The sequence below is a fragment of the Hesperophylax consimilis genome, chromosome 29 (assembly GCF_061612785.1).
Source record: "Hesperophylax consimilis isolate HC1 chromosome 29, BYU_Hcon_1.0, whole genome shotgun sequence".
Classification (NCBI taxonomy): Eukaryota; Metazoa; Arthropoda; class Insecta; order Trichoptera; family Limnephilidae; genus Hesperophylax; species Hesperophylax consimilis.
This window is the reverse complement of record NC_142864.1, coordinates 19,314,231-19,340,728: the sequence shown is the minus strand read 5'-3', so window position 1 is coordinate 19,340,728 and position 26,498 is coordinate 19,314,231. Positions and strand designations below refer to the sequence as shown.

The 26,498-nt window shown below is 34.9% G+C and overlaps 1 protein-coding gene across 1 annotated transcript in view; it reads left to right on the top strand.

Annotated features, from left to right (window-relative positions):
- Gfrl (Glial cell line-derived neurotrophic family receptor-like) overlaps window positions 1-26,096 on the top strand; it is a 116,491-nt gene extending 90,395 nt beyond the window's left edge. The window contains exons 6-15 of the mRNA XM_089649110.1: window positions 5,076-5,414; window positions 9,267-9,477; window positions 11,982-12,074; window positions 12,191-12,328; window positions 13,672-13,877; window positions 18,198-18,664; window positions 19,539-19,743; window positions 19,885-20,030; window positions 21,737-21,856; window positions 23,141-26,096. Of these exons, the coding sequence (XP_089505236.1) occupies window positions 5,076-5,414; window positions 9,267-9,477; window positions 11,982-12,074; window positions 12,191-12,328; window positions 13,672-13,877; window positions 18,198-18,664; window positions 19,539-19,743; window positions 19,885-20,030; window positions 21,737-21,856; window positions 23,141-24,970 (3,755 nt within the window). The 3' untranslated portion in view covers window positions 24,971-26,096. The remainder of the gene's footprint in view (window positions 1-5,075; window positions 5,415-9,266; window positions 9,478-11,981; window positions 12,075-12,190; window positions 12,329-13,671; window positions 13,878-18,197; window positions 18,665-19,538; window positions 19,744-19,884; window positions 20,031-21,736; window positions 21,857-23,140) is intronic.
- Window positions 26,097-26,498: the final 402 nt, after the last annotated feature.

Genomic DNA, 26,498 nt, shown 5'->3' with positions numbered 1-26,498 from the left:
TTTTCTAAATCTTACGATCTCTATGGATAATTGGTGTCTGTTTTTATTCTTCTCTCTTTCTTACAATATTTTATCTCTTTCATTCCACACTATCATACGATGCACACGATTTATTAAATATTTAAATGTACAATAAAAAAATAAAATAAAATAGTGTTATACACACATTGTATCATTTATCAATTATTAAAACACACACACATGATTATTTAATAAACAATTTTGAATTTTTTCTCTTGACCAGAATAAAAAAAAACAATAAAAGGCTTTCGTTTTAGAACCATTATTCACTTGAATTTATGTCTTAGGAATAACTTGAGATTTTTTATTTAATAAAATTATATTTTGATTAGCTTCATAAATTTTCCATGCTTTGTTGAAATTTTAGATTTTGGAATATTTTTTGTCTTCGAGACGTGGGTTAAGGAAGAAGCTATAGGAATTGATGTTTTAATAAAGATCTTGTAATGACTTAGATTAAATAAAATAAGCAAGGCGAGTGCTGTCAGCTGGTTCAACGTGAGAACTAGTCGGAGAAACGTCCCGTTCTCGTGCCGCTGACAACAATTGTTAACAGACCCACTCTTTTCCAGCAATACTACATTCCTGTTCTTGTAACTTCTCTTTATGTTACGTGCTTCGTTCATGAGAAACAGCGAGAAGTTACAATTAATGATCTACAACATTTAGTATATATTTTGTTCCTGCGAGCAGGGTTCATTGAAATACCAGTACTAATGTTTTAATATTATTATTTTTAGAAAGTATTTTAATTAAACCCTTTAAATTTAGGTTAGTTTTCCCGACGACATGTTTTTTAGGGAATATTTAATTTTAAACACGAATTCATGTACGTACCGAATCAAAAATCATTACCCATTGTCAATATACATTGTCACATGCATTCTATCAAAACTTTTCTAGCTGCATTTGATTGTAACTAAAGTCTTTTAAAATTTTTGCAAAACAAGCTTTTCGTAAACCTTTTTTTTTCAGTTTAAAAATTCGCATCGATTATTTTTTTATTTAACTTTTTGGTTGAATTTAAAATTTTTTTGTTATTTTCTTTGGTGTCTGCACAATATGGTTTGGCTTATTGCTTTAATTGTGCTTTTGGTGTTAATTTTTCATCTTATAACCGTTAAAATATATATTATAACAATAGTTGGATGATTAAGAAATTGTTGTAACTTTTATCTAAATGTTAAATTTGAAACTTCTGGTGAGAAATAAGTATATAATATATTTTAATATTAAATAATAAATAAATAAAATTATGCATTATGTAGAAGATGTTGTGTGTTTGATAGATGATGTAAGATTGATCTAGGAAAATTTTCAGTACATACACATACTTATCAATTTTTACTACGATATTAAATAAAGTATTTTATTCGTGAATTAAGTTTTCAGCATACTTGCATTAAGTTTTTAAAAACTTGTGTAATTTTTTACCTACATTATGCTTTAAAATCTTGTATTAATTTATTACCTGCACAGTATTTTAAAATCTTGTATTAAGTTTTTACCTGTATTAAGTTTTAAACTCTTGTATTAATTTACTACCTACATAATGTTTTAAAATCTTGTATTAAGTTTTTACCTGCATTAAATTGAAAAAACCTTGTATTCAACTTCAGATACTTTTAAAAATCTTATATTAAGTTTTTACCTGCGAAAAGTTGTAAAAATCTTGTATAAAATGTTTACTTGCATGAAGTTTTAAAAATCTTGTATTAAATTTTTACCTACGTTAAGTTTTATAAATCTTTTAATAAGTTTGTCCCTAAATAATAATCTTGTTCTTTGTTTTGAATTTCACAAATGTAAATAGGTAAGAAGACTTCGGCCTAGTACTTAGAAATCGCAGGTTCGAAATCCGGCGAAGGAACAATAAAATTAAAAATTAAATTTATTAAACATTTATTAGCTAAGTGAGATTCTTGCGAGATTGAAAGAAACTCTCTTATAAATTTACGATCTATGTAACTTAACTATGTTTATGGATCAGGTTTGAATAGATGTACTATAATAGTTTACTAATACTAATAGTTTACTACTTGCAAATGTGCCACTCCCGACAATCCAACAATAATACGAGTTCAGATAATTCAGTGTGAAATATTTGATTAACGTAATGATAATTTTAACACGAAATATTCTCCGGTTCTTCTCATTGTTAGCAAAAGTTTATAAAACTTGTCAAGTAACATTGACACTCCAAAACCCCTTAGGACGAAAAGGCATTAGACAGCGTCTATTACCTCCTCTAAGTATCTCTTAGCGAATTTCTAAGAGAATTTACGAAATAACTGTTAAAAACACAATACACTGGTCAATAGGGAAACTCAATACAAAATGTTTAAAATATGCCCCACGTTGGGCGACAGTGTTAGTTTTTTGAATATATTATATTTAAATGATATTGTTTTCGTTTCGATTATTCATATTGAGTCATTTTTTCAGTGCCGATGTGGTCAATATTCTATTTTCCCAGAAGGTGTTTTTTTATTAAAGTGTTAGTAAGTTTTATGTTGATTGATTGTCGGAGAGTTGAATCTTGATAAAATAATCAATAAATAAATATCATCCTCTTTCTTGAAGCAAAGTTTCTGACAATCACATGCAATCCGTAATGGATCCGGGTGCATGTCTGATGAAATGTAATAAAAGTAATGAAATTAGAAGAAATCGGATGAAATCTTATAACATCTGATAAAATCAGATGAAACATGAAGAAATCTGATGATTTCTGATGAAATTTGATTAAATCTGGTGATATCTGATGATTTCTGATGAAATTTGATTAAATCTGGTGATATCTGATGAAAATTGAATAAATCTGATGAAATCTGATGAATTTTGATGAAATCTTATGATATCTGATGACTTCTGAACTGATAATAAACACAGCGAAGCTGTGAATAGTGAATCGTTCGCTCAATATAAGTGAAATTGAAATAGGCTTTGATGCAGAGAATCTATTAAAATTAGTTTTCAGGGATAATTTAAAAATCATATATCAGTATTTTCATAAGTTTTCTGTATCCTCAGCTTCCTGCCAAAGTATAATAATAACTCTAGAAAGTTTCCCAAGAAACATTTGTTGCAAAGGCTTTTCTTTGAACTTGCCTACAACAGGAAGTGGGAAAATTACGCTGAGCTTCACAAAGTATTAAAGTACTGAATGTAAAGGATTCAGACCTACTATTAAAAAAACCTTTTTTATTTTTTAAAGATTTTAAATTAAATTTTTTTATTACAAAATCTACGATTGAATGGAGGACGTAAGCTATAAATCGAAAATAAAACTACCCTTACAAAAATGTGTAAATTCTCCTATAAATTGCCACGTTTCAATATCAAATGTTCTCTATTTACCATAAGAAAACATCGTAATTCAATCGGCCCACCGAGTTTGCCAGGAAATGTTTAGATGTTCATTTTAAGAGACTTAGGGAATACAAATTATTATTTGAAACATAGGAATTGTTGTAGAAGCATATTCATTTTAGGCTAGTAGTGCTAAATTTCGATTTTATTGCAATTTATGGCAAAAATTTGTGCCTAATGGATAAATAACATTCCATTGAAATTCCTTCAAAACTAACAGATTATTCTGTTAACAGACGTCGGTATTTAAAAGACTGCAATCCTTGTAATTTTTGAATTACACTTTTGATGGGTACAGTTATGATTTCGATTGATCAAATTCTTTCATCATTCGCGTTTACAAGCAGAAAACTCGGCTACTTAACTATGAAATAAAATATAATTTATAGGAATAAGTCTTTAACAAGTTGTAGAAAGTAACAAAGAAAGGTATTTAGTCTTAAACAAAGTTGTTTTACTTGTGGCGTGAGATGCTTATGTTTTTATTTACACCTCTTTTCAAAGGTAAATTTTTCGAATCGAAACAACTAACATAAATGTTTTTCACACCGATTTTAATAATATTAAGAAGAATTTATTTCATAAGTTCGTCCAAGTATTTGGTATTTATTATTGATTAAAAGAATGTGTATGTACTGAAAATTAGAATTTCTAAAAACAGGTTAGCAAAATTTGGACTTTTCGTGAAATATCTTTGACCATATCATTTTATTAACTAGGAAAATCATACTGATTTCATCACAACTGTGCCTTCGTAACAGCAGATATTATTAAACTACTTTATCTTCAGACATGCCTTGACAAAGAGACGGTTGTGTCGAAACTTGTTAGTGTTTTCTTATTAATTCATTGATGTGTGCAAAGCTTCTGTTTTTCATTTTATGATTTTAACATCATAAGTTACTACTTTAAAAAATAAAGTGTAATTCATTGAATAAATTAATATCTTAATTTATTAATGATAATAAAGATTAGAGTTTACACGTGTTAATGTTTTACTCGATTTTCATCAATTAATGTGAGTTCAAATTCAGATAAGAGAATCGAAGGAGTCAGGAAAAATATAGAAGTTATTTTGTTTGACTTAAGCGGTATTGACGTGTTGCTCTCCCTCTTTATCGAGCCAATGTTTCGGACAATTTCCACAGGGGGTTATGCAATCTAAGTACATCTAATGCCTTCTGAAGAAATCTGTGGAGATCTAATGAAATATGATGGAATATGATGAAATAAGATAAAATCTTATGAAATTTGGGGAAATCAAAAAATCTGATGAAATCTAATCAAATCTGGTAAAATCTAATGAAGTCTAAGGAAATCTGACGATGACACCAGATTAAATCTGATAATGACATCTGATGAATTCTGACAACATCTTATGAAATCTGACAAATTACCTGATAATGTACACTCGAAGACCAACTAAAAGTTGGCTCAAAGGGGAGGAGGGCGAGCAATAATTTTGCGTAATACTCCGAAAGTCTCTACACAAATAACATTGATCGTTAAAATTTCAATCCAAAGTCACTTGTTTGAAGTTATGCTGATTAGTTAGATAGCTTGTAAAGAATGTGTCGTCTGTTTGAGTTGATGTCTGACCGGAGAATGTGTTGGCTTCTCGTGTAAGGCCGCAGGAAGACCCGTTGGACAAGGACAGCAACTGAGCTGTGTATCCCTTACAGTGAACTCCCCCAACCCGGACGGAAAGACTCTTCCCTCCAACAAAACCACCTCCTCTTCATCTTCAACGGAATGGGTTTCCGGAGCCGATCTTGGTCCAGAAGACGGCTTTGAAATTGACGAGCACCACATCAGTCCTCACGTGATGGAAGAGGGCCATAGGAGACTGTTTGGAAGACCGGGAAGACGAAAGGGAGGAACGCACCACAAGAACCATGATGGAACGAGTATGTGCCAACTTTTTGGACAATTTGTTGTTGTGTGTTCCTCCTCTACTACTAAATCTACTGTTATTACATCTCGTGGAGCTCTGTTCACTTCTTCTACAGCAAAAATGATTTGTTTTTTTACAATTTTTACCCTCATAATATTTATTTATCTTGCGCTTTTAATTTCATTTAGCCTTTTCCATTTCTCCAACGTAAAAACTTATCGTCATTCCGCTGAGAGCTTTACTGTGACCATTATTTCTGATACATACGTAATGGGCTAAAACAAAGCTATCAGCGGAATTTTTTTAGGTATGTTGGTAACTTTTGGGATTTTGTATCGAATTTAGCTTCCTCCTCGTTTGTGCCATATTTCTTACAGTCTTGCAGTATCCATCGTCAGGACAAATATGAAGAGTGACTTGAAAATTTTAAAATAACATTTTTGCACTCTGCACGTCTGTCTTTAATGATGGACACCGTAAAACTGTCCAAAAAAATTACACAAGAATGAGAAAGAGGCGTAATTTTTATCAACATCCCAAAGTAAAACAATCATAATTAAGTGAAAATCTTAAATTATATAAATATAATCGTATATTTTCATTTTCCCTTCTTCTGACACATTTGATAAACGCTGTATTTTACTTTCATTGATTTTTTTTCAAATATGTACGCAACTTCGAACACACATTTGTCATCTATTTGAAACGAACAACTAAAAAAAAAAAACAAACAAAAAATATTTTTGAAAAATTATATGTATTTCGTTAAAAATTACTACAAATAAATTACTGACTAAAAATTTGATACTAAAATTTTTGCATGCTTTTGCATTTTGAAACAAATTTGAAATAATTTTATTTATATTTGAACTATTGCTACTGGTGCATACTGTTTGAATGCTGATTATATAATGATATTATATTTTGTTATTTGTGGGGGGTAAGATTTTGAAATTCCGCCTTTGTGAACCGTAGTTATCGTAAGATTTACCCTTTTAAATTTTTAAATTTTTGAAATATTATTATATCTCCCGATTGTTGGTTAAATAAAAAAAATCATAAAAACAACCAGCTAAAAAGGCAATGGCCCATGGTATTGGTATGATATTTAAAATAAAACTGTTATAAAATTGAAAATTTGTAAATAAGGAATTAAAACTACTGGACGTTTGTATTAATTAAAACTGTGTAATGATAATTGTTAAAAATTATTAGCTTACAATAATGATATTTAACTTTTGTATATAATGTAGTATTTAGAACGAACCAGAATAGTGACACCAAAATCTAATGGTTTAGTCCATGGCACGTTTGATAACTTGACGCCATTTTTAAACGCTTTACAAGTTGCCAATATATTGCTTTTTTAGCTGGTCGTTGTAGTTCCCCTAGTGATGTACCGTCCGTTTTACCCTTGTCATGTTTTTCTCCGACATTTTAAAATTGAATTATAAAATTATTGGCATGCTGGATCACCCGGAACAGCTTTTGGCAGTGCTACCATGTTACCCCATTCCCACAGTTGACGCCATTTTACCCTATTATTATAGCATTAGTAACACAGATTCTGTTCGGTCCATCTTGAGGTTTTGGTATTTGGTGTGAGGCAATTATTGGATCTACAATAACGCAAAAGTTGCGCAAATTGCTAACAAAGAGTCTCATAAAGCATCTTGCAAATGTAACAGAAACAAAGAAACTGCTTCATTTGTAAGTTTTAAAGTAGGTAACTTGGAAATGTAACATAACTAACAGAAGGTTGTTACATTAATTTGCAAGTTGCTGTCAAAGAATCTCATTTTTGAGAGAAAAATTCAAACGGAACAATGTTATATCAACTGGTTGCTTTCAACAACTCTTTGAGAGCAACTTGCAAATCCAACAGAACCTACTAAAACAAAACTGTTTCCTTTTGTAACTTACTCTTGAAAAGGTTCTGCAAGTACAACTTACAAATAATATAACAGTTATTTTAGAACTGTTTTTTTTTGGGAGACTTCGTAAGAGCAACTTGCTGATATTATAGTTTTTTTTTTTCAGTTCTGTTACATTTTTTGCTAGTTGCTTTTAAAAGGACTTTATGAGCGCAATAAATCCAACTTTTACTGCAGATCAACGTCGCCTTACTTTTCTCTTTTTACTGGCATTTGACCAAATTGCAAAAACGTCTTTCAAAGCCAAGAAATCTTTAAAAGAGTTGTCACAATGCTGTCTTTTCAACAGTTCAAGAGAAAGGTAAGTCTTTGATACGAGACCAAAACCAAAGCATGGGCCTACAAATGTCAGTCAACTAGATCCATCATGGAAGGTCGCTGAGACATCTGGTGAGTTGCCGAAGAGGTCAGATTGACTTCTAAAGAAGCCTGTTTTGACCTTGAACAGCACAGGGTAGCAAGCACAGCACCGGATTTTGCCTTTAGCTCATCTTCTAAACCAGCGGCATTTAGAAAGCGATCCCCGCATCAATCCATTGCCCCGTCTTCATAATCATTTCATCAGCATCATCATCTTCATTGTCCAAACATGATCATCTCCTTGACAGTCTGAGATAATCGAGATTCAAAGCTCAAAATATATAATTTCGAAGATACAAATAATCATTATTCTCTAGGGTGACAGCCATAGATTTGAATGGTATTATCTTCATCATTTTGTCTTGATTTTCTTTTAGGAATATGTTTAATTTCATATGGACCCCAGTTTAATCCAGAAAAAAATTTGTAAATATATTTATCTAATACTTCCTGTTCCAGAGGGTTCTATGGCTGGAGTTTGGACATCAATTTTTCCAAATCGAAATATTTTTTTAACCCTGCAATATTTTATTTATTCACTTCTAACTGCTTTTCAGTTCTTTTGATTGAATTTTTGAACTCTTGCACTACCGCATTGTTTAATGAAAAAGTTTTACATTTGCATTATTATCTATTGACAAGGCAGTATTCTGATGCTGATATCTAATTTTACAATAAGTAATCAGTAATTTAAACATTTTGATCAAATGGGTTCGGCTCCTGTTAATGTGCAAAGATGTATTCTTCATACTTGAGCACAACCACGTGTAAACGGATTTGTGTTTGATGCACTTTTTTGTCTAATGAACCTTTGATTAAATTAAATGATTAAAAAAAGTTCAATTTCTTAATTCTGTTTTTTTAAATGTTTCCCGATGTTCATTTATGCCGTGTTTCAAGCTCATACCGCGAAACTTCTCAAACTTTTAAAAGGATTTCTTCATAAACGCCAAAATAAAAAGATGCGATACAAAAAAATTGCTTTATTTAATAATAACTTCCGGGGGTAAGCTGGGCATCACAAGGAGATTAATCAATATATTTCGAAATCAGACATAGACACTTAATTTTTCTCTTATATTGAACGTGAACAAAAGTTCACCAAGTTTTTTTTTACATTAACCTCACCCAGGAGGCCCTGAGGAAAGAGAAAAGGTATGAGAGGTGGGTATAATCAAGAGGTCAGTATGTCGAGATAGATGGGTTGAGATAGACCAGATAGAGGTCAAAGGGTCTCCTTCAACTGATCTCTCCCAATCCAGCCCACCACGCAGCTGGTGGGCAGATGAATCCGCCGTCAAGATCTGGAAAAACCTCACCCCACGGACTCGCGCACCCCTGCTAAATCACCAAATGTGACGAACCACTCGATGTGACCTATAGCAGAGGTGTTGGCTTGCAATAAATGGTCCCCGGGGCGGCGGAACCAATACCCACCCCCCTAAGTGAATATGTTAGTGTCCGAATCGTGATTTAGGGGTTTTAAAGTGTATAATTTTTATTTTATTTTTGAATATAATAATTACAACATTACAATTATTTTATCTAATACATTGCAAAAGTACTGTTAGTACAATGAGTAAAGATAAAAACTTTTTTCGCGGTATGAGCGTAAAACACAGAATTTTAATAAATCGAAAAAAAATATTATTATTTATTGTTCACCTTGTAATTCATTGAACCAGCACCAACGCATTCTGCAATACTAATACCACTTGCATTGTTCGCCGTCGTCTTGTCAGAGCGCATCGGGGCCGGGGAAACAGACGGTGCAGAGGGTGGCAGTCCTCGGGTCTCGCTGCACAGCACCTGTCATCTCGCGCTGGACCGCTGCATCAGAGACAAGTCCTGCACCACGGCTCTCACCCCGGTTCTGCAGACTTGCGATGCTTCCAGGTAGGCTGATCAGATAGTTATTAAAGAACTTGAGACAGTATGTTTACGAGAGATGGGAAGGCTGATAGAGATATTGAAAGAAGGGTAAATGCAGGTAATTCCGTTAATGGAGGAATGAACGCCGTTGGCGCTAACAAAAAATTGTCCAAAGAAGCGAAGTTAGCAGTCCACAACGGAGTGCTGGTACCTACCTTGATGTATGGAAGTGAGGCATGGAACTGGCAAAGAAAGGATGAAAGTAGATTGAATGCTGTTGAAATGAGATCCCTGAGGCGTATGTGTGGTAAAACCATGTTTGATCGTGTGAGGAATGTGGAGATCCGCAAACTGTGCAAGGCTGATGTAAGCATAGTCAGTAAGATTAAGAAAGGGACGTTTAGATGGTTTGGGCATGTAGAGCGAATGAGCAAAGAAAGGAGTGTAAGGAGGATATCTGATGCAAATGCGAATGGTAGCAGAAGTCGGGGACGCCCGATGAAGACATGGCACGACCCAGTGAATCAGATACTCGAGTCATGTCAAGAGTCAGAATAATAGAAGAGTATGTATGTGACGATGTATGAATGTGAATGAGGCAAGAAGTGTGTGGTGTGACCGAGTTGTTTGGCGGTCCGTCCTCTCTGCCTACACCTGCGGGGAAACGGCGTGATGGTTAGTTAATTAGTTAGTTAGTTAGAGACAGTAACAGACTGATTGGTGTAGAAATAAGATGTGTAGGAACAGCATATATCTCAGATCGGATGAGAAATGTGGAGATTCGCGAAGAATGCGAGGCTGATGTAAGCGTTATGAGTAAGAGACGCTTAGGTGGCATGTAGAGCGAATGAAAAAAGAAAGGAGTCTAAGGATAATCTATGTGAATGATAGAAGAAGTCGGAGACGCCCCATGAAGACATGGCCCGATCAAATGAAACTGAGTCAGGCCATGTCAAGAATTAGAATAACAAATGAGATATTGTAGTTTATTTTATTAATAAAAATACCCCGAACTAGGCAAAGGTCTATCTTATGATTATAACATAATACAAATAAGAATAATACAACGACATCGTAAAACTAATAATAACGATACAACAACAAAAACAATAATGATTCGACATCTCCGTTTCATTATTTGGGCAGCTATCCATTTGTTGGTGACTTTGGGATTTGGGTGCCTCGGTGTTGGTAGGCAAATCCAAAGACGTCATGTTGGATTAAAGCAGATCTCAAGTTCAGTCCTCCCTCCGTCATCTTTGGGGATGTTGTGTGGCGGGTCTTTTTAAGGAAGGGAAAGAAGAGGAAGTTCTATAAAGTAAATAGATATGAGGGGTTAGTAGGAATCTAGTGTTCAGTATGTATAGAAATGACGGACGAATGAATATATCCCTCCCGCTTCGGCGCAAGGAGATGTGTCAGGAGAGACCAGTTTACGAAGTCAAAGGGTCTCCCGAAACCAGCCTCTCTAGATCCGGCGTGGTACGCAGCAGGTGGACAGGCGTGTTATCTGAACACACCCCTCCTGATGAACCCAGGCACCCATGACAAATCATCAAACGTGGCGAACCAGCTGGTGTGATCCATGGTAGAGATGTTGGTTATCTAATAAATGGTTTCCGGGGCGGCGATACCCAAACCCGCCTCGTATACTTATATACTTCACTTCTCAACTATCAAGGATGTCTCAAACAGAGTTGATCGATAATACTGATAAAGACGGTATGAATGGTCATTTCTTTTCCCCGAATTCCACAGCGATTGGTTCAAGTGTATGAGTGTGAAAGAGGCAGGGAGTGTATGCCAAAACCAAAGTGTTTGGCGGCCTGACTTATCTGGGAAACTACATGATGGTTAGTTATTTATTTATTTATATATAAATACGTATATGCATGAACAAATCCAAGAATAAATCCTCTGGTATATCTATATGCGGATGCATGGAACTGATTCATATTCCATTCCTCTAGGAATGAATTATACATCCCTGAAAACTTCACGACTTCCTTAACATACCACACGGCAGAACAGATGTTCTAGCACAGAAAAGCATGTCCAGAAGAATGGTGCTATTGAATTAAATTTCTGAAGCAATGAATACATTTGATTATTGTTTAAGTAACCCTAAACATTTTTTTTTGTTATTTGTTTTTGGGGTGTTATGCCATGTTGCGCTAACTCCTTCTTTAGCCAACGTTTCGGACAGCATTGCAGTGTCCATCATCAGGGCAGAAGTGACTGATGATGGACACTGCAATGCTGTCCGAAACGTGTAAAATAACACATCTGCCCTGATGATGGACACTGCAATGCTGTCCGAAACGTTGGCTAAAGAAGGAGGTAGCGCAACACGGCATAACACCCCAAAAACAAATAAGAAAAATACTTTTGGCCGTGAAAATCTTAAATCATAACCTTAAACATCTCAAAATAAGAAATCTTGTATTTGGATGAATTTGGTACTTAGGTTATTTGTCGTACAATTTTTTTTTTGTTTTGAAGATAACTAGATTGACATTTTCTTTCAGGTGTGACAGAGAAGGTTGCATGGGATCCCTGCGGAACTTTTACCGGACCCCGAACGTGCAGTGGAACTTGGAGATTGCGTTCTGTCTTTGCAAGTAAGTGCAATACAAAAATAATAGTGTAATTTTTTATATTCACCTGTCAATTAAGGGATCATTTTAGAGGTTGCCACTAACAGTTTGTGATCCTATGTTCGCTTTGTGCCTTCCAGGAAGACAGAAAACAAGGAAGACCCTTGCATGAACGCGCAGGAGAAACTTCACCCGGTGTGCGCGCAGAGGGAGCCCGGAGCACCGCTACCCGCCTGCCATGTCCTGGCCCAGTCCTGCAGGGAACAGCCTGAATGCAGGTCACTCTCTTTACGAGTTATTAATTAGAATAATCACATCATTTCAATGAAACAACTCTATTCTAAAACGATACTCCTTTACATTCATAAATACAAAACATAAAAAATAACAACAAATACTTAGACACACTACATCAAAAACATATCCAACAAGCAAGTACAAATACAACATTTGGTCATAAAAACTTCTTTTACTATGTTGCTAAACTCTACGACAAAATCCCACCCTCATTCATAATTCACAACATTTAAAACTTAAATAAAAAGCTGGATACAAAACAAAGGAAGATCAAAAATAGAAAAGATATCGATACCAAATACAGGCTGAAACAGAAAACAACACAGTTGCACTAAAAAACACCATCTAATATATTTATAATTACTTCATAATAACTCAATTTTAATGCACGGGAGAAAAGAGATTCCATTATCTCCACTTGTAATGAAAAGGGAAGATTTTATTATTATTATTCAACGGAATATAAAACAGAAAAAGACACAGAAAAACGGTCACTACAGGGAATTGAATCCAGATCCTCTCTTTCACCAAAAAACACTCTCCTAAGTCAATTGTAAATATTGCTAGTGATTTTTTTTTCAATTTTAATTTTAAATCTTTAAAAATGACCGAATATAACAAGGTCTCGATAGCTCAATTTGCGAGAGTTTTGTAAGACAGAGGGATCTTGGTTCAATTCCCATTTGCGACTATTATTAATTTTATTTGTGTTTTCCTATTTCACGTTTCATTGAGATTTATTGATAATATCTTTGCTTCGATCATTTAATTGGAAGATAATTGATCTATTATGACAAACCTCTTCGATCACGCAAATCGATGGGTTGTTTCCTTGATTCAGACATATATGGCATCGTTTGATCGGTAAAAGAAGCTTATTTGTCGAAACTCGCTCATTGTCGTAGTTTTTTATAACTTTAACCCGTTTAAGGAATATTCACAGCTTAGAACACCGAACGAAACTTTTAAGACTCTTCTGGCGGGATTAATAAACTTCAACTGATAGTGAAAGATCATTTGATGATGAATATAAGATGACGGGAAGCTGTACCAAAATAGCATTCTTGGATTGGAAGATATGCATAATTATCGTTACTATTACTTCTATTACTCATAGAGTTATTAAAAGTTAACATCCATGAGGGAGTATCTGAAAGGAAGCCTTGGAACGAATTTGGATTATTGCATACTACCTGGAGCCTTCCCGCTGTCATTATTGTATTTTTTTGTATATACTCGGAACACAATTATGCCAGCCGAGTACGAGAGCCGTTTAGTGATTTTTACCGCGAATGGTAATTAAAAAAACCATGTTTTATTCCAGGGGCCGCCTGGAACTGTACGAGCAATCCTGCGCTGTGGACTCGGTGACGAAGCGCTGTGCTGGCGCCCCCGAAGCATGTCGGTCAGCTGTACTATCCATGCTGGGGACTGACCTTCGCACAGCCTGCGCATGCAAGGGGACTGACTTCACGCAGCTGTACGACTGTCTAGGTTGGCAACGGCTGCTCTGGCTGAACCCTTGCGTTGGTCAGTATTCCTCTGTATCCTGTCATCTGATATTCTTTCCACGTGGCCTTTGCGATTTGGTATGTTCAATTAAATTCTAGAGATCATAATTCACTTCAATTTGTAAGTTCGATTTCTCCTTCGTATGGTGGAGGAGAAATGATGGAGCTCAAAATGTAATGCTGAAGTTAGTCGATGGCATCGGAAGTAACTTGGTTCAGCACAGGTAACTACGATATCTTCTGATATTTAATTTGTGCATCATATTAATATAAATAAGATTGTTACTGGAAGAAGGTTGATATCTGGGAATTTTTACGATTCAAACATGGCTATGTGCAGAAATGAGCACATAGTCAAGTTAAGGAGGAAATCCGTTTGATGTATCCACTATCACAAACGGATTGCAATCTTAAGATTACAGGCATCAGGTGGGAAAGCTGTCATTGTTCTACCGGTATTTCAATAGAAGATACTCCAAGGAACTAGCACCATCGATCCCTTTGTCACCAGTGCATAATCGAGAAGCACGCCAAAAGCGTGCCTAACTTTTGTACACGTTTGATATTCGTACCATGAACAGGGACTGTTCTACGACTCATTCTTGAGTTCAACTGCTCGGCTGTGAAACGATTTTCTGACCTCTGTGTTTCCTCCCTACTACAACATAATGTCGCTTTAAGACCCGTACTTAATCCTTCCACTCCTCAAAAATACAATCCATACAGCATCCCCAAAGATGACGTAGGCCCTGATGGAAATTATTTTCCTTAGGGCCTCTGTATGAAGCTAATGTAAAAAAAATCTTATTAAAAGACTTTTTTTAATGCGCTATATGAGTATTTCTCAAAATAAATGTACGTAACGAAAATGTAGTTACGAAATAGTGTTACGAAATAGTCATAAGACGTAACTAAATAGTAAACATAAGGCTTGTTTACACAATGGCAAATTTTATTTTACTTTTTTTATTATTTATTCAATTTAATTAGTTGTCGTCTTTTTTAAATGTAAGTAATTATCCTTTACTTTTTTATTTATTGTACATACTACAAACATACATAAACTCACGACCCAAATATTTGTATTTTGTTATACCAAAGGGGTTTAAAAAAAAACAAGGGAGTATAAATAAATGTTTTTTAATCAAATTATCAGCTCCCAAATTGAAGTACCTAACACAATATTCAACAAATCTTAAGAAATTAAAGAACAGGCACTGTTTAAACTATAAAAAATTTAATAACATACAATTATTTAGTTTGAATCACATCCATTAGCGTTTTATAAATTTCTTCCTCATCTTTATAATAATTGAAATCTTTCCGAGACACATTTGGTCAGTTTTTCAGTCTTTGGTTTATCACTCCGCTTTGGCGCATGAATATAGTCATTTAGTGATAGAGATTTAGAGATAAGGCCCTTACAAACCACTTTCTTTTTTTTATGTATATTTTCCAGTTTTTCGTTTTTAAGATAGTCACTCCACATGGTTTATCTTTGATTTTGTTAGAATCTTCATTTTCACTATTCATATTTTCAATATCAGTGTTATTTTCTATGGCATTATTATTTCCTATTATAACATCTCCGATTTATTATATAATCCAGTTTCGATGGGAATAGCATCATTATTAGTCTTAGTTATTGTCTTGTGTCGTAGGATTAGCCTTTTTCTTTCTTTTAGCTCTTTTATCATTGGCTTGTCTCCACTTTGCCCGTAGCTCTTCTTTTTCTTCTTCTGTAAGAATTTATTTTTTTATTTTTGATATTTTCTATAACTTTTGTTAAATGCTTAATTCGGATTTCCTCATATTTATTTGTATTTTCCTTTTTCAGTCTTTCTCTGTAAGCGTTTTGCCTTTTGGCATTGGTTTTTGGGGGCATTCCTAAAAAAAATTATGCTGTAGTTATGGTTTTATTAGAGTAAATAAAAATAAATTTATATTTAAATAAGCTTTTATAAAAAACTTAAGGCACTTATAAATATTGTATAGAGCGCCTGTAGAACGGATAGTGTGTATGAGTGCCTCAAGCTTATTTAAAATAAAACCAGTATTGGACGGCTCAGCTTGATCTTCAAGTACTTGTCATTATGTATAATGCCATATAATCGCGATGATAAAACATACAAGTCCGACGAAACCTGCTCTGCCATTGACCATCAGGAATTTCCAGCGCATCCTATGTATTACAACCTACCTACTTTCCAGCGCCATCAACAGATCTGCTCTATGGTATAATAAATTTTATTTTTTTCCTATTATATCTAAATACATATGTATATTTGTGCATTGTGCATAATATATTACATTATTACTAAACTTACATAAGACTTTCATAAAAATGCTAGACACACTTACTTTTCTTAATCACGTTGTAACTGTGTACACTCAGCTTTACATTGAACTTTTTCGTTACGTTACGAAATTCATAACAAACGTTACGAAATTGTAATAAGAATTTATGTTATAAAAAGTCAATGGTTTGATAAAATTTAAAAGTGTTAATATGTAAGCTTAGCAATGTTCGTACCGCACATGTTACAAAAAGATGAGTAGAAAAAGACTTACCGTTTTGTGAAAAAAGGCTAAAATATTTTCTGTTACGAAATAGTGGTCCCACTAAAGAAACACGTTATTACTGATTTTAACAATTAATGTTATGGCGGAGAAGTCAGACCAACAATTAATCAGAAAGAGGCTAGTGTTGCCCATGTTAAATTTTACAAATGGGTTAAAAAATTACGGTGGAAGTACTAATAAAACGTAACTAAAGAGTAGTTACTAAAAAGTAAATGGTGATGTCTCACTTAGTTTTTTGTGCATAAATTATTAATTTATTATGAAACCCCATAGAAAATTACCTTTTTACAGAAACTACATTTAATTAAGACCCTAAAACTTACAAAAAATCACATATTATAACGTTATTATCGCATTTTATGAAGTATAAACAAATGAGGTGGGTAGGGTGGCAATTTTATTTTGTATGGAAGGTAAAAATCGATATTTAAAAAAAAATTCAAATATTTGCGAATTAATACGATTGTAATGTTTATTTTTCGATATTTTAAAGCCTAATATTTATTCTACAAAATGGTGCATATTTTTTTTGTATGATTAATTAAAAACATGTGAAATTTTTGAACTGTTTGTAGGCACACTTTATTTTTCCAAAATGTACACTTTTTTTGAGAAATACTCATATAACTAAAGACCAAGATGTGTTTCACTCGCGCAATAATTGAAGACGGTTAAATATTGTAGTAAAAATATGAAAGATTATATATGCAAATATATAAAAAAAAAAAAAAAAAACTGTTCTCCATAATGGTATTCTGTATTATTTGTAAAACATTTATGTACTACAGATATAATAACTATTTTATTTATATATGTACGTAAACTTTTAAATGTCACATAGTTAATGTAATAACACTAATAACAATGTATGTAAAAGCCCAATGGGCGTTTAAATAAATAAAATAAAATAAAATAAATATATTATATATGATAAGCGGAGTCCGCACAAATACTGTAAATTCAATAGGACACCGACACCCATCGATGCCTTGATCTCAGTTTAGTCCGTTATGAGCTTTGTAGGAGCATAAGGAAGATAGTCAATAAAAAAGTATTACTTGGCCTAAATCCTATAGGATGATGAATGCCTGCTTGTTCAAAGCCCTTCTCTATTTTTTTATTAAGAAAAATTGTACATTTATTTAATAGTGGTAATTATTTGAATATATGTGTTTATTCTTATCTCGTCACAGGAATTCAATGGGAGACTTTAACAGTCCTCTAAAATACCTCATGGGGCCGAAAAACATTAAAATTAAGTGCATTGGTTCCATTAAACACCCTGGAGTATCATATTTAACTCTAGCCACTAGAGGCGCTAGTGTAGCATGGCATAATCATGCACAAAATCTATTAAAACATATGAAAGTAAACCAAGCCTCATAACGCTAGGAGGCGCTAGTGTACCATGCTACCAATGTTTTAATAAAAAATATTAGAGTCTTGACGTGTACGACACAATAGGTAAACTATCAGTTTCCTTATACCGTCGTTGGGAAGGTGTGGGACCCCTCCGATGTAGCATACTGCCATTAAAATGTATAGGCAATGTCAGAAGTTGGAGTACTTGGTCCCATGCTTTTGCGGCGATAAGATCCTTTTCAAAGAACAGAACAAATATATATATGTCAGTAGTCAGTGCTTAGGTATTTTTGGAAAATCAATGCACACATTGTTGTCACCGATACTGATTATGTTGGCAAATCCAGAAGGAAATCAATGACATTGATTTTTCGTGTTATTTTTGTTGTTACAGTTGAATCTCAGAGCGACTTCCACATCAAGACCTACGGATCGACTTCCACCACCATCATTGACAACGGCATTCGCACCATCCACGAAACCATCCCCGAAATAGAAACCCCTCGACACACCACTGCGATCATGGTCACCCACCCGACAATACCACCCCCTATAATCATCCTAACCCCTAAATCCACCCACTCCAAGATGGAGCAGGAAATCAAGAATGGCCGAAACATCGAAGTGGAGATTGTCAACAACCAGGGAACTAAAGAAGTGGAAGTCATCATTGCGGAGACCACAACTCTGACAACGACAACTGAGGAAGAGACCACGACTGTTGTTGTGACAACTACAACGGAGAGGGAGACGACGACCAGGACAACAACAACGTCAACAACGCCAGAGCCGGTGAAATATTGCGTGGTGCAGAGACCAGAACTCGATGATCAATTTGTGCAGAAAGGGCATACTAGAAGGGTAATAATTATCATTGAATTGTTTAATATTAAATAATTTAAACATTTATTTTTAGCACATTGGTTTTTTAATTATCGAAAAAGTAGTTGAATCGTCCATTTCATTTAAATAAATAAATAACTGTGTAGTAATCAGAGGCGACTCGTGACTTTTGGGTGTACTAATAATATTACTAAAACGGCCAAGCTGATATTTCCTGAATATCTTCATATAAAAAATCCAATTTTCCAAAAAGAATAAAAAATCATTTTGGACTAAACAGCATCAATAATGTCGAATTTGTAAAACTTAGCACCCTATCACACTTAAAAGTCACGCTGGTGGTAATACCGAGTACGATCGTATGAAAAAAGTGGGGATTAGCAAAGAATGCAAGACGCGTAATGAGTTACATTGAGAAACGGACGCTTAGATGGTTTGAGTATCTGGATAATAGATAATAGATAACGCTAGCGTTAGGATAATGTTAGGAGAAGTCCGGGATGTCCGAGGAAGACAGGACACGATCAATTGAACCAAATACTTGATTCGAGCCATGTTAAGTGTAAACATAACATAAGGGATCGTATGAGATGATGTATAAACTTAAATGAGGCAAGACCGATGTTTTTAGCAGACCGTTCTCTCTGCATACCCCTACGGAGAAACGACAACAGTTAGTTAGCTAGACTAAACATTTATTTACCCTCAAAATATAAACGAATTTGATTTGAAAGAACACTGATATCGCCAGTTACTTTAGACATTTTGACCCCCAGACCTCTATTAGTCACTTCTATCAGTTTATCTCTTCAAATACAGATGTTCTGATCAATTGAAAAGCTATTGTCTTCTTTTGGAACAAGTGTGATCAAACTGTTTTCATCTGCCGTAGCTCTATCGTGATGCCGAGCTGGATTGCTCCGAGCTGTGTCATTGTGACGGCCACCTGTCCGTCTCGTGCCACGCCGTGTGCGTGCGTCACGCCCCGTGTCGCACGGCGCTGGCATTCTACAGTCACGCCGCGCCGGCCTACCAAGCCTACAGAGGCCGCTGTTACTGCTACAGCGGGTCCTTCATCTGCATGCGGCCCAACCCTGGTAAGCCATCTCTTACTATATCCAGAACTTACTTACCTATGATAATGTCTCTGAGAATATTTACTGAATTGGCACGCGCTCTCAGCATTGAAATTAAATATATCAAATAAGTCATTAACAGGACATTCTTTATGTTACCAGGTGAATACAGCCTCCCTCCAGGTGTCTATCTTCTGCTAGGCTTCAGTAGCCAGGACGAGGCCCTGTTGAGGCCTCATACGCGCCTGGGTCTTGAGGATGCAGTCAGGATCCTGCAGGAATACATGCTTACCCTGGCTGATGAAGGGGTAGGGACTTTGGCTTACTCAGTTTTTTTCTTCTTGTCTAAATTATAACCTAACTTAGCAAGTATAACCTAACATCACTAATTTTTGCTTTACCCATATACATTCGGACTAAAAATCACCAACACATCGAAATTACAGCCATCCCAACTTATAAACATACGTTTTTCTGTTGATTTTTATATTTTAATTCTTTGTTAAGTTCGCTACACACCTCATGATGACCATCTTGTTTCAGTCCAATGTCCACGGTATCAAATAAATGCTTGTCTATTTTTATCCTTCCTTTTCCAGTTAATACCGCATTCATACCATCAGGATGGTAACCGGATAAATCATCACAATGATAATTCGTCACATCTTTAAAAAGTTATATAAAGTCATGGAAAGTGATGAAACAAAAACTTTATTAACTGGGTTAAATAGGTTAGGTTAGGTTAGGTCAAAAAAAATTGCAACGTTTCTAATGACTTTATATCACTTTTTAAAAGTGTGTTGAATCGTCACTGTGTTGAGTTATCATGGAACGGTCGATATTTAAGGTGAATTGTTTCCAAGTGTGTGAAAGCGAGAAATAGGTGCATGTATGTGATAGTTGGTACTAAAGTTATTGTTGCAGAATAATATGTTTCCTAGTTGCTCGAGTAGGTACACAATTAATAAATTTAATAAATCATAAAAATTTGTGCTGCAAACGTTCGAATTTTTTTTATATTAATCTGGTAGTATGGGGACCACACTATTGAATTGTATTCTAACAAGCTGCGTACTAGCGACAGATACACGATTTTTATAACCTCCAACGAGTCGAAGTCTTTGATGGTTCTGGTTATAAATCCCAGTGTCTTCATACCTTTGTTAGATATTTGTTGTATGTGATTTACAAAATTTAATTGAGTGTCAAACATAACTCCAAGGTCCCGAATTTCGTTCACTTTTTCTAACATTTCGCTTGCTATTGTGTATGTGAATAATAGTGGGGTCTTTGTTCGACAAAATGTTAATGTCTTTCTTTTATCAATATTGAGGAATAAGTTGTTAGCTATACACCAATTATGTAATTTCCCGATGTTTGACTGTAAGATTAGGCAATCGCTTATATTAGATATTCTTTTATATAATTTGATGTCATCGGCAAAAAGCAGAACTTCTACATCGTCAAAATAATTAATGATATAATTTATAAATATAAGAAAGAGAATTGGACCAAGGTGACTCCCTTGCGGTAGGCCACTAGTTGCATGAAATAACTTACGTTTGGAATATTTAATTTTGAGAAATAAAATTCTTTTAGACAAGTAACTCGAGAACCAATCCAACAACTTGCTTCTCACTCCCAATGCATACAGTTTACTAAGCAATCATTTATGGGATACTTTGTCGAAAGCTTTTGAAAAGTCTGTATAGATACTGTCGACTTGTTTTTTGTTGGAAAAAGATTCCGTAATATAGTTGTGGTAGAGTAGCAGGTTAGTAGCAGTTGAACTTCCAGTAAAGAATCAATGTTGGTTTTTATCAATTACTTTGAGTATTGATGTATAAATTATATCGAGAACAAGGGATTCAAAAATTTTTGGAAGTGTTGATTGTATACATATAATGCATCTTTGCTACCGAGATAATTCTATGTAGACTACGGACCTCGCTTTCTTGCAGATAAAGACGATGTTTAAGGTGACAAATAAATGTTATTTTGATGATGATTCCAGACAAACTGCACGCTGACCCTCTTCAACGTGACCAACGAGAACATGATCATAACAGCTGCCGTTCCTTCCACGCAGAAGGAGAGGGCCACCACTCCATTGCTGCTTCTTGATAATGACAAGGTAAATAAAACCACGCCCAACACCCTTGGAGAACCCACTTGTCACTTCTTAGAAATCCTCGCCGGTCTTTGACTGCACTCATCATGTCCATCCACGCAGTGTTGTTATCTTAAATTCAATTCAGTTTCTTTGCATTATTTTTTTAAATTACAAAATAATACGTTTCAATACGTTACATTACAAAATAATAACATTAATAATAAGTAATATTCAAAAATCTGTTAGTGAAAAAATAAGAAAATACACAGATTTAGGAAATGAAATAAAAAGAATTTGGCATTCTCAGACTATAAAAATATTACCATTCGTTATTTCGGCTACTGGCATTATACCCAGCTCTCTAATTAAAAATTTAGGCGTATTAGATCTATCAAAAAAATTATATATAAAGATGCAAAAGTCGGTCATTTTGAATACATGTAGGATAACAAAAGATTTTTTAAATATTTATGTTGAGGGATCAGTAGGATTTATAGGCCCTGTTAGAAGTTCTACCGAGCCGAACCCTCTGATATGAAAATATCTGGAGACGGTGAATTTTTTTTTCCCATTTGATATCTGGTGATTTGACGTGTTGTTGTTCTTGTATTGTTTTGTATTTATTTTACTTATATAATGCACTTACATAGTGTTGATTGACTAGCTGATCATTTGTGGAAAAGTGAGTGGAAGGGTTAAGTTTTTCCTTTGGGGAAGACTTAACCTGGACAACTAAATCGGAAGTTTAAAAAATAATATATTATTCCCAGTGAGTTTAAAAAAAACTCATTTCGGGAAAGACAACACTAATAAAATAAAATAAACTTATTTTTTAAAAGATAAAAGGCAGTTGAATGAACAGTGTGCATATATTTTAAAACAGACTAGACAAGCTTAACAAAATTAAAAGGAAAATATTTCACACATACATTCAAAGAAATAAACACAAAAGTTCTTTTGGAGTTCCAAAGAAAGAAAGAAATAAATATGTAAAAGTGGATTGTGCCTAATTTGGAGCCTTGGGGTACTCGTGATCCTACAAAAAATGGAATGGATGTGAATATTGAATGTGACAAACTTATTCCCTTTCCCAATTAAGGATGCCATTTGATGATACTATAATTCCAACGATTATCTGTTGTAAAGCAGACTACAGACTTTCCTGCTAGCTGAAGCCACTTTTTATCTCCTCCCACATGTATTCAAACGGTGGGCAAATTCAATATGTCTGAAGGCCCTATAAGTCTTTTACTTTGCAACTTAATGGCGCTATACCCACATGATTGTATTTTTTATTTTTTCCAGATTGAATGCATCGGTTTGCTGGAGACCATCAAGTCCAAGATTAACTCCCAGGACTATGACATTTCCTCGCATCTGTTGCTCTCTATTTTTAAGATAGCCGAGGTCGACGTGGTCTACCCGCCCCCCTCCTCCACCGCTTCCCGCGGGCCGGCCGCCATCTTCTTGTACGTGGCGGCCATCTTGTGGGTCGCTATATATGCCCCCGTGGCGCACCTAGCACTGCTCATTCTAGCCAGTACCTGCACAATTGTCTGCGCCACCGCCGGACTATTTATAGATATTTTTAAGAGACGCACTTACAAATTAATGTTAGACAATGTTGCTCACTGTTTATGTATTGTTAGGTTTAATGTGAAGGCGATGGTTTCCCGCTTCACGCAGTCAGAAGACAAGGAAAAACTTGAAAGAGTTATGACTACGCAGTCGAGCGACTCGAAAAATCTCGTGATTGCCAAGTCTCAAAACAAGGGGATTTTTAGGGTTGTTATGATTACCCAATCAGAAACTACGGAGAAGAATGGTGGAATAGTGTTTACGCAATCAGAAGACACGGAAAAGCTTACCGAAGTGATAATTGCGCAGTCAGCGGACACAAAAAAACTTGAAGGAGTCATGAACACGCAATCAAAAGTCACGAAAAAGCTTGGCAGAATCATTACTACGCAGTCAGGAGAAATGAAAAAGCTTGGGGAAGTCATGACAGCGCAAACAGAAGTCACGGTTGATAGGGTGAACACGAAGAAGCTTGGTGAAGCCATGTTTACGCAGGCAGATGATTTAAAAGAGATTATTGGATTGATGATTACGCTGTCTGGAGACGCTATAAAGCTCAATGAAGTCATGCCTGTAGCAAGACTGTCTTTTGAAAATATGTGCTTTCGATTCACTTTAATAGGGAGTATTGTCCCTTGCACCATAGTCCTAAGCAATTACTCTAAGTCCAACAACATACATATCAATTTAGCTGTGAAACATGATTTAGATGATAAGGTTATAATATTAAGTGTTATGTGTGTCCGTAGGGATGATAGAGTAGATGATCATGGGAGTATGATGAATAGAGGTTCTCTTATAGTCAATTCTGCAGATGTAGCTTTTACCACTAGCGCTCGATCGAAGACTGATGATTTCTTACTGTTTTATAAAGGGTTTTTTGGTGTTCAGAAATATTTCACTCGTTCGCATATTTTTCTAAAAGATGTTTTTCTTCCCGTTGTTGGTTGTCATTCTCACGCTCACTTTATCGCCGTGTTAACAGGTCGCAAAGACCTGGTCGCCATGTTGAAGGGTCTCATTGACCTCGCCATGTTGACAGGTCACAACGACCTAGTCACCATGCTGCGAGATCTTAACGAACTTGCCATGTTGACAGGTCGCAAAGACCTGGTCGCCATGTTGACTGATCGTATTGACCTAGTCGCTCTGTTGAGAGATCTTAACGAACTTGCCATGATGACGGATCGTATTGATCTTGTCAACGTGTTGACAGATCTTAGGGTCGTTTTGTTAGGTCACCGTGATCTCTGCACCAAATCAGGTCAAAATGACAAGATCTTGCAATATCGCAAAGACCAGGTCTCTACAATGCTAGATTTCAACAACTCTGGCATACCAGATTTCCGAGACCTTGTGTCCTTGTCAGCAGCTCACAGCAATCATGTCACCTCGATGTTTACCCAACTGCACCTATTGCAAATCAAGCACTTGAGGTGGAATGGATCCAAAATGATCCCGGGCATTCTTTTGCCCGTTTCTCTGGGAAAAATTCAACCCGGAGACCACCCCAAAGTGTCTGACACCTCGACATTTCACCACACATTCGTTAGATAATTATAAAAGCTTTAAACTGGCCGTAGGTAGTGTCTTGTATGTTAAGAATTAGAATCTACATTAGCAACATAGGTTGGTTCGGTGTACTCCTCATTTCTTATGTCCTTAGACGACTTTATATATACATTTTGCTATAGACGACTTTCTTAGAAACGAAGAAAAACTACATGTTTACATTCATACACACTTTGAATACTTCACAATCAATTTGTATAATTTTTTAATCTATTTAACTCGCATTTTAACTGGCATTGTGGAAAGGTATCCTGTATGCGGAAAAGTATACGTTTTATCACATTTTTATATCCAAAGCATACAGAATATACCGTATAGTTAATAAATTCATTAAATTAATTTAATACTCTTTTTTAAACCTATTTCAAAAAGCATTTGAAGACCTCCGAGGTCACGGGTTCGAAATGTCTTATAGATACCTATCACATACAATCAATATTACGTAATGTGGCACTTTTTCGAATCTCGGCATAGCCATGGTGAAAGACAGAATCAAAACGTTGGCGTTGCCTTTGACTTTAGCTGTGTTTGATGACCTGATACCAGACCTAAATATTCCGACATTTCTCAATCTCTTTTTCACTCTCTCCTTCTCTTTTCTCCTTTATCTCTCCGCTCCCTTCAGCCTCACAACATATCCCAATCATTGAGGCTATAGTCCCTCTGTTACTAGCATCACTCAGCTATGTTACGAAGAGAAACACAAGAAATACGATGTTCAAATAATTCATTGTAATAGTGCAGGCGAATCATTTTTAAGAATACACTTTTGAATTTGGAACACCCACCTGCTGTCCCCTCTTACCCCGCAAATTCACAAAGATACTGATACGTTTATCAATTCCGTTTAAATTTAGACTCACCATTTTATTCTACAATATTTTTTTGTTTCATTCTTCAACTTCCTTACAAAAACATTTTTTTTTTTATCCACTAAGTACACTACTACAAAAACAAAATTCTCTTTAACCTGTCAACTGTAGGTGGGACACCGGTGTACCGCATTAAAATATCGATGAAATTTAAAAAATCTATTTTTACCCTTATGTACAGCGCCCTTGAGGTGTTTTTGCACAAAAACGGCGCTATACAAGTCATCCAAGTATTATTATTATTACAAATAAACTGTATGAACAATAAGTTCAGAATCGTTTTATAAAATGCTTTTTATTTGATGTATCCAGCTTCTCTGACGGCTTTGGAATAAATTGTCTACGATTTTTCGGCATGTCATTTTTTCTCAAGATCATGGACGTAAATCAACTTCTATAGATAGATAACTTCAGGCTTTTTGTATGAAACAAATTTGTCCTAAGAAACCATAGATATGCCAATATATAGACAGTAAAATTCTCATTCGGAGCCTACTTATTATACACCAATGAAAACTTTTAAGGTTTATTCCATAGATTTTCAGAGTTTTTCATTGGTGGATATAGTTAGGCAAACATATGACGTCACAATATTTCGGTTCAAATTTTCTATCGGAGTTATACCCCCTGTTGATGGACGT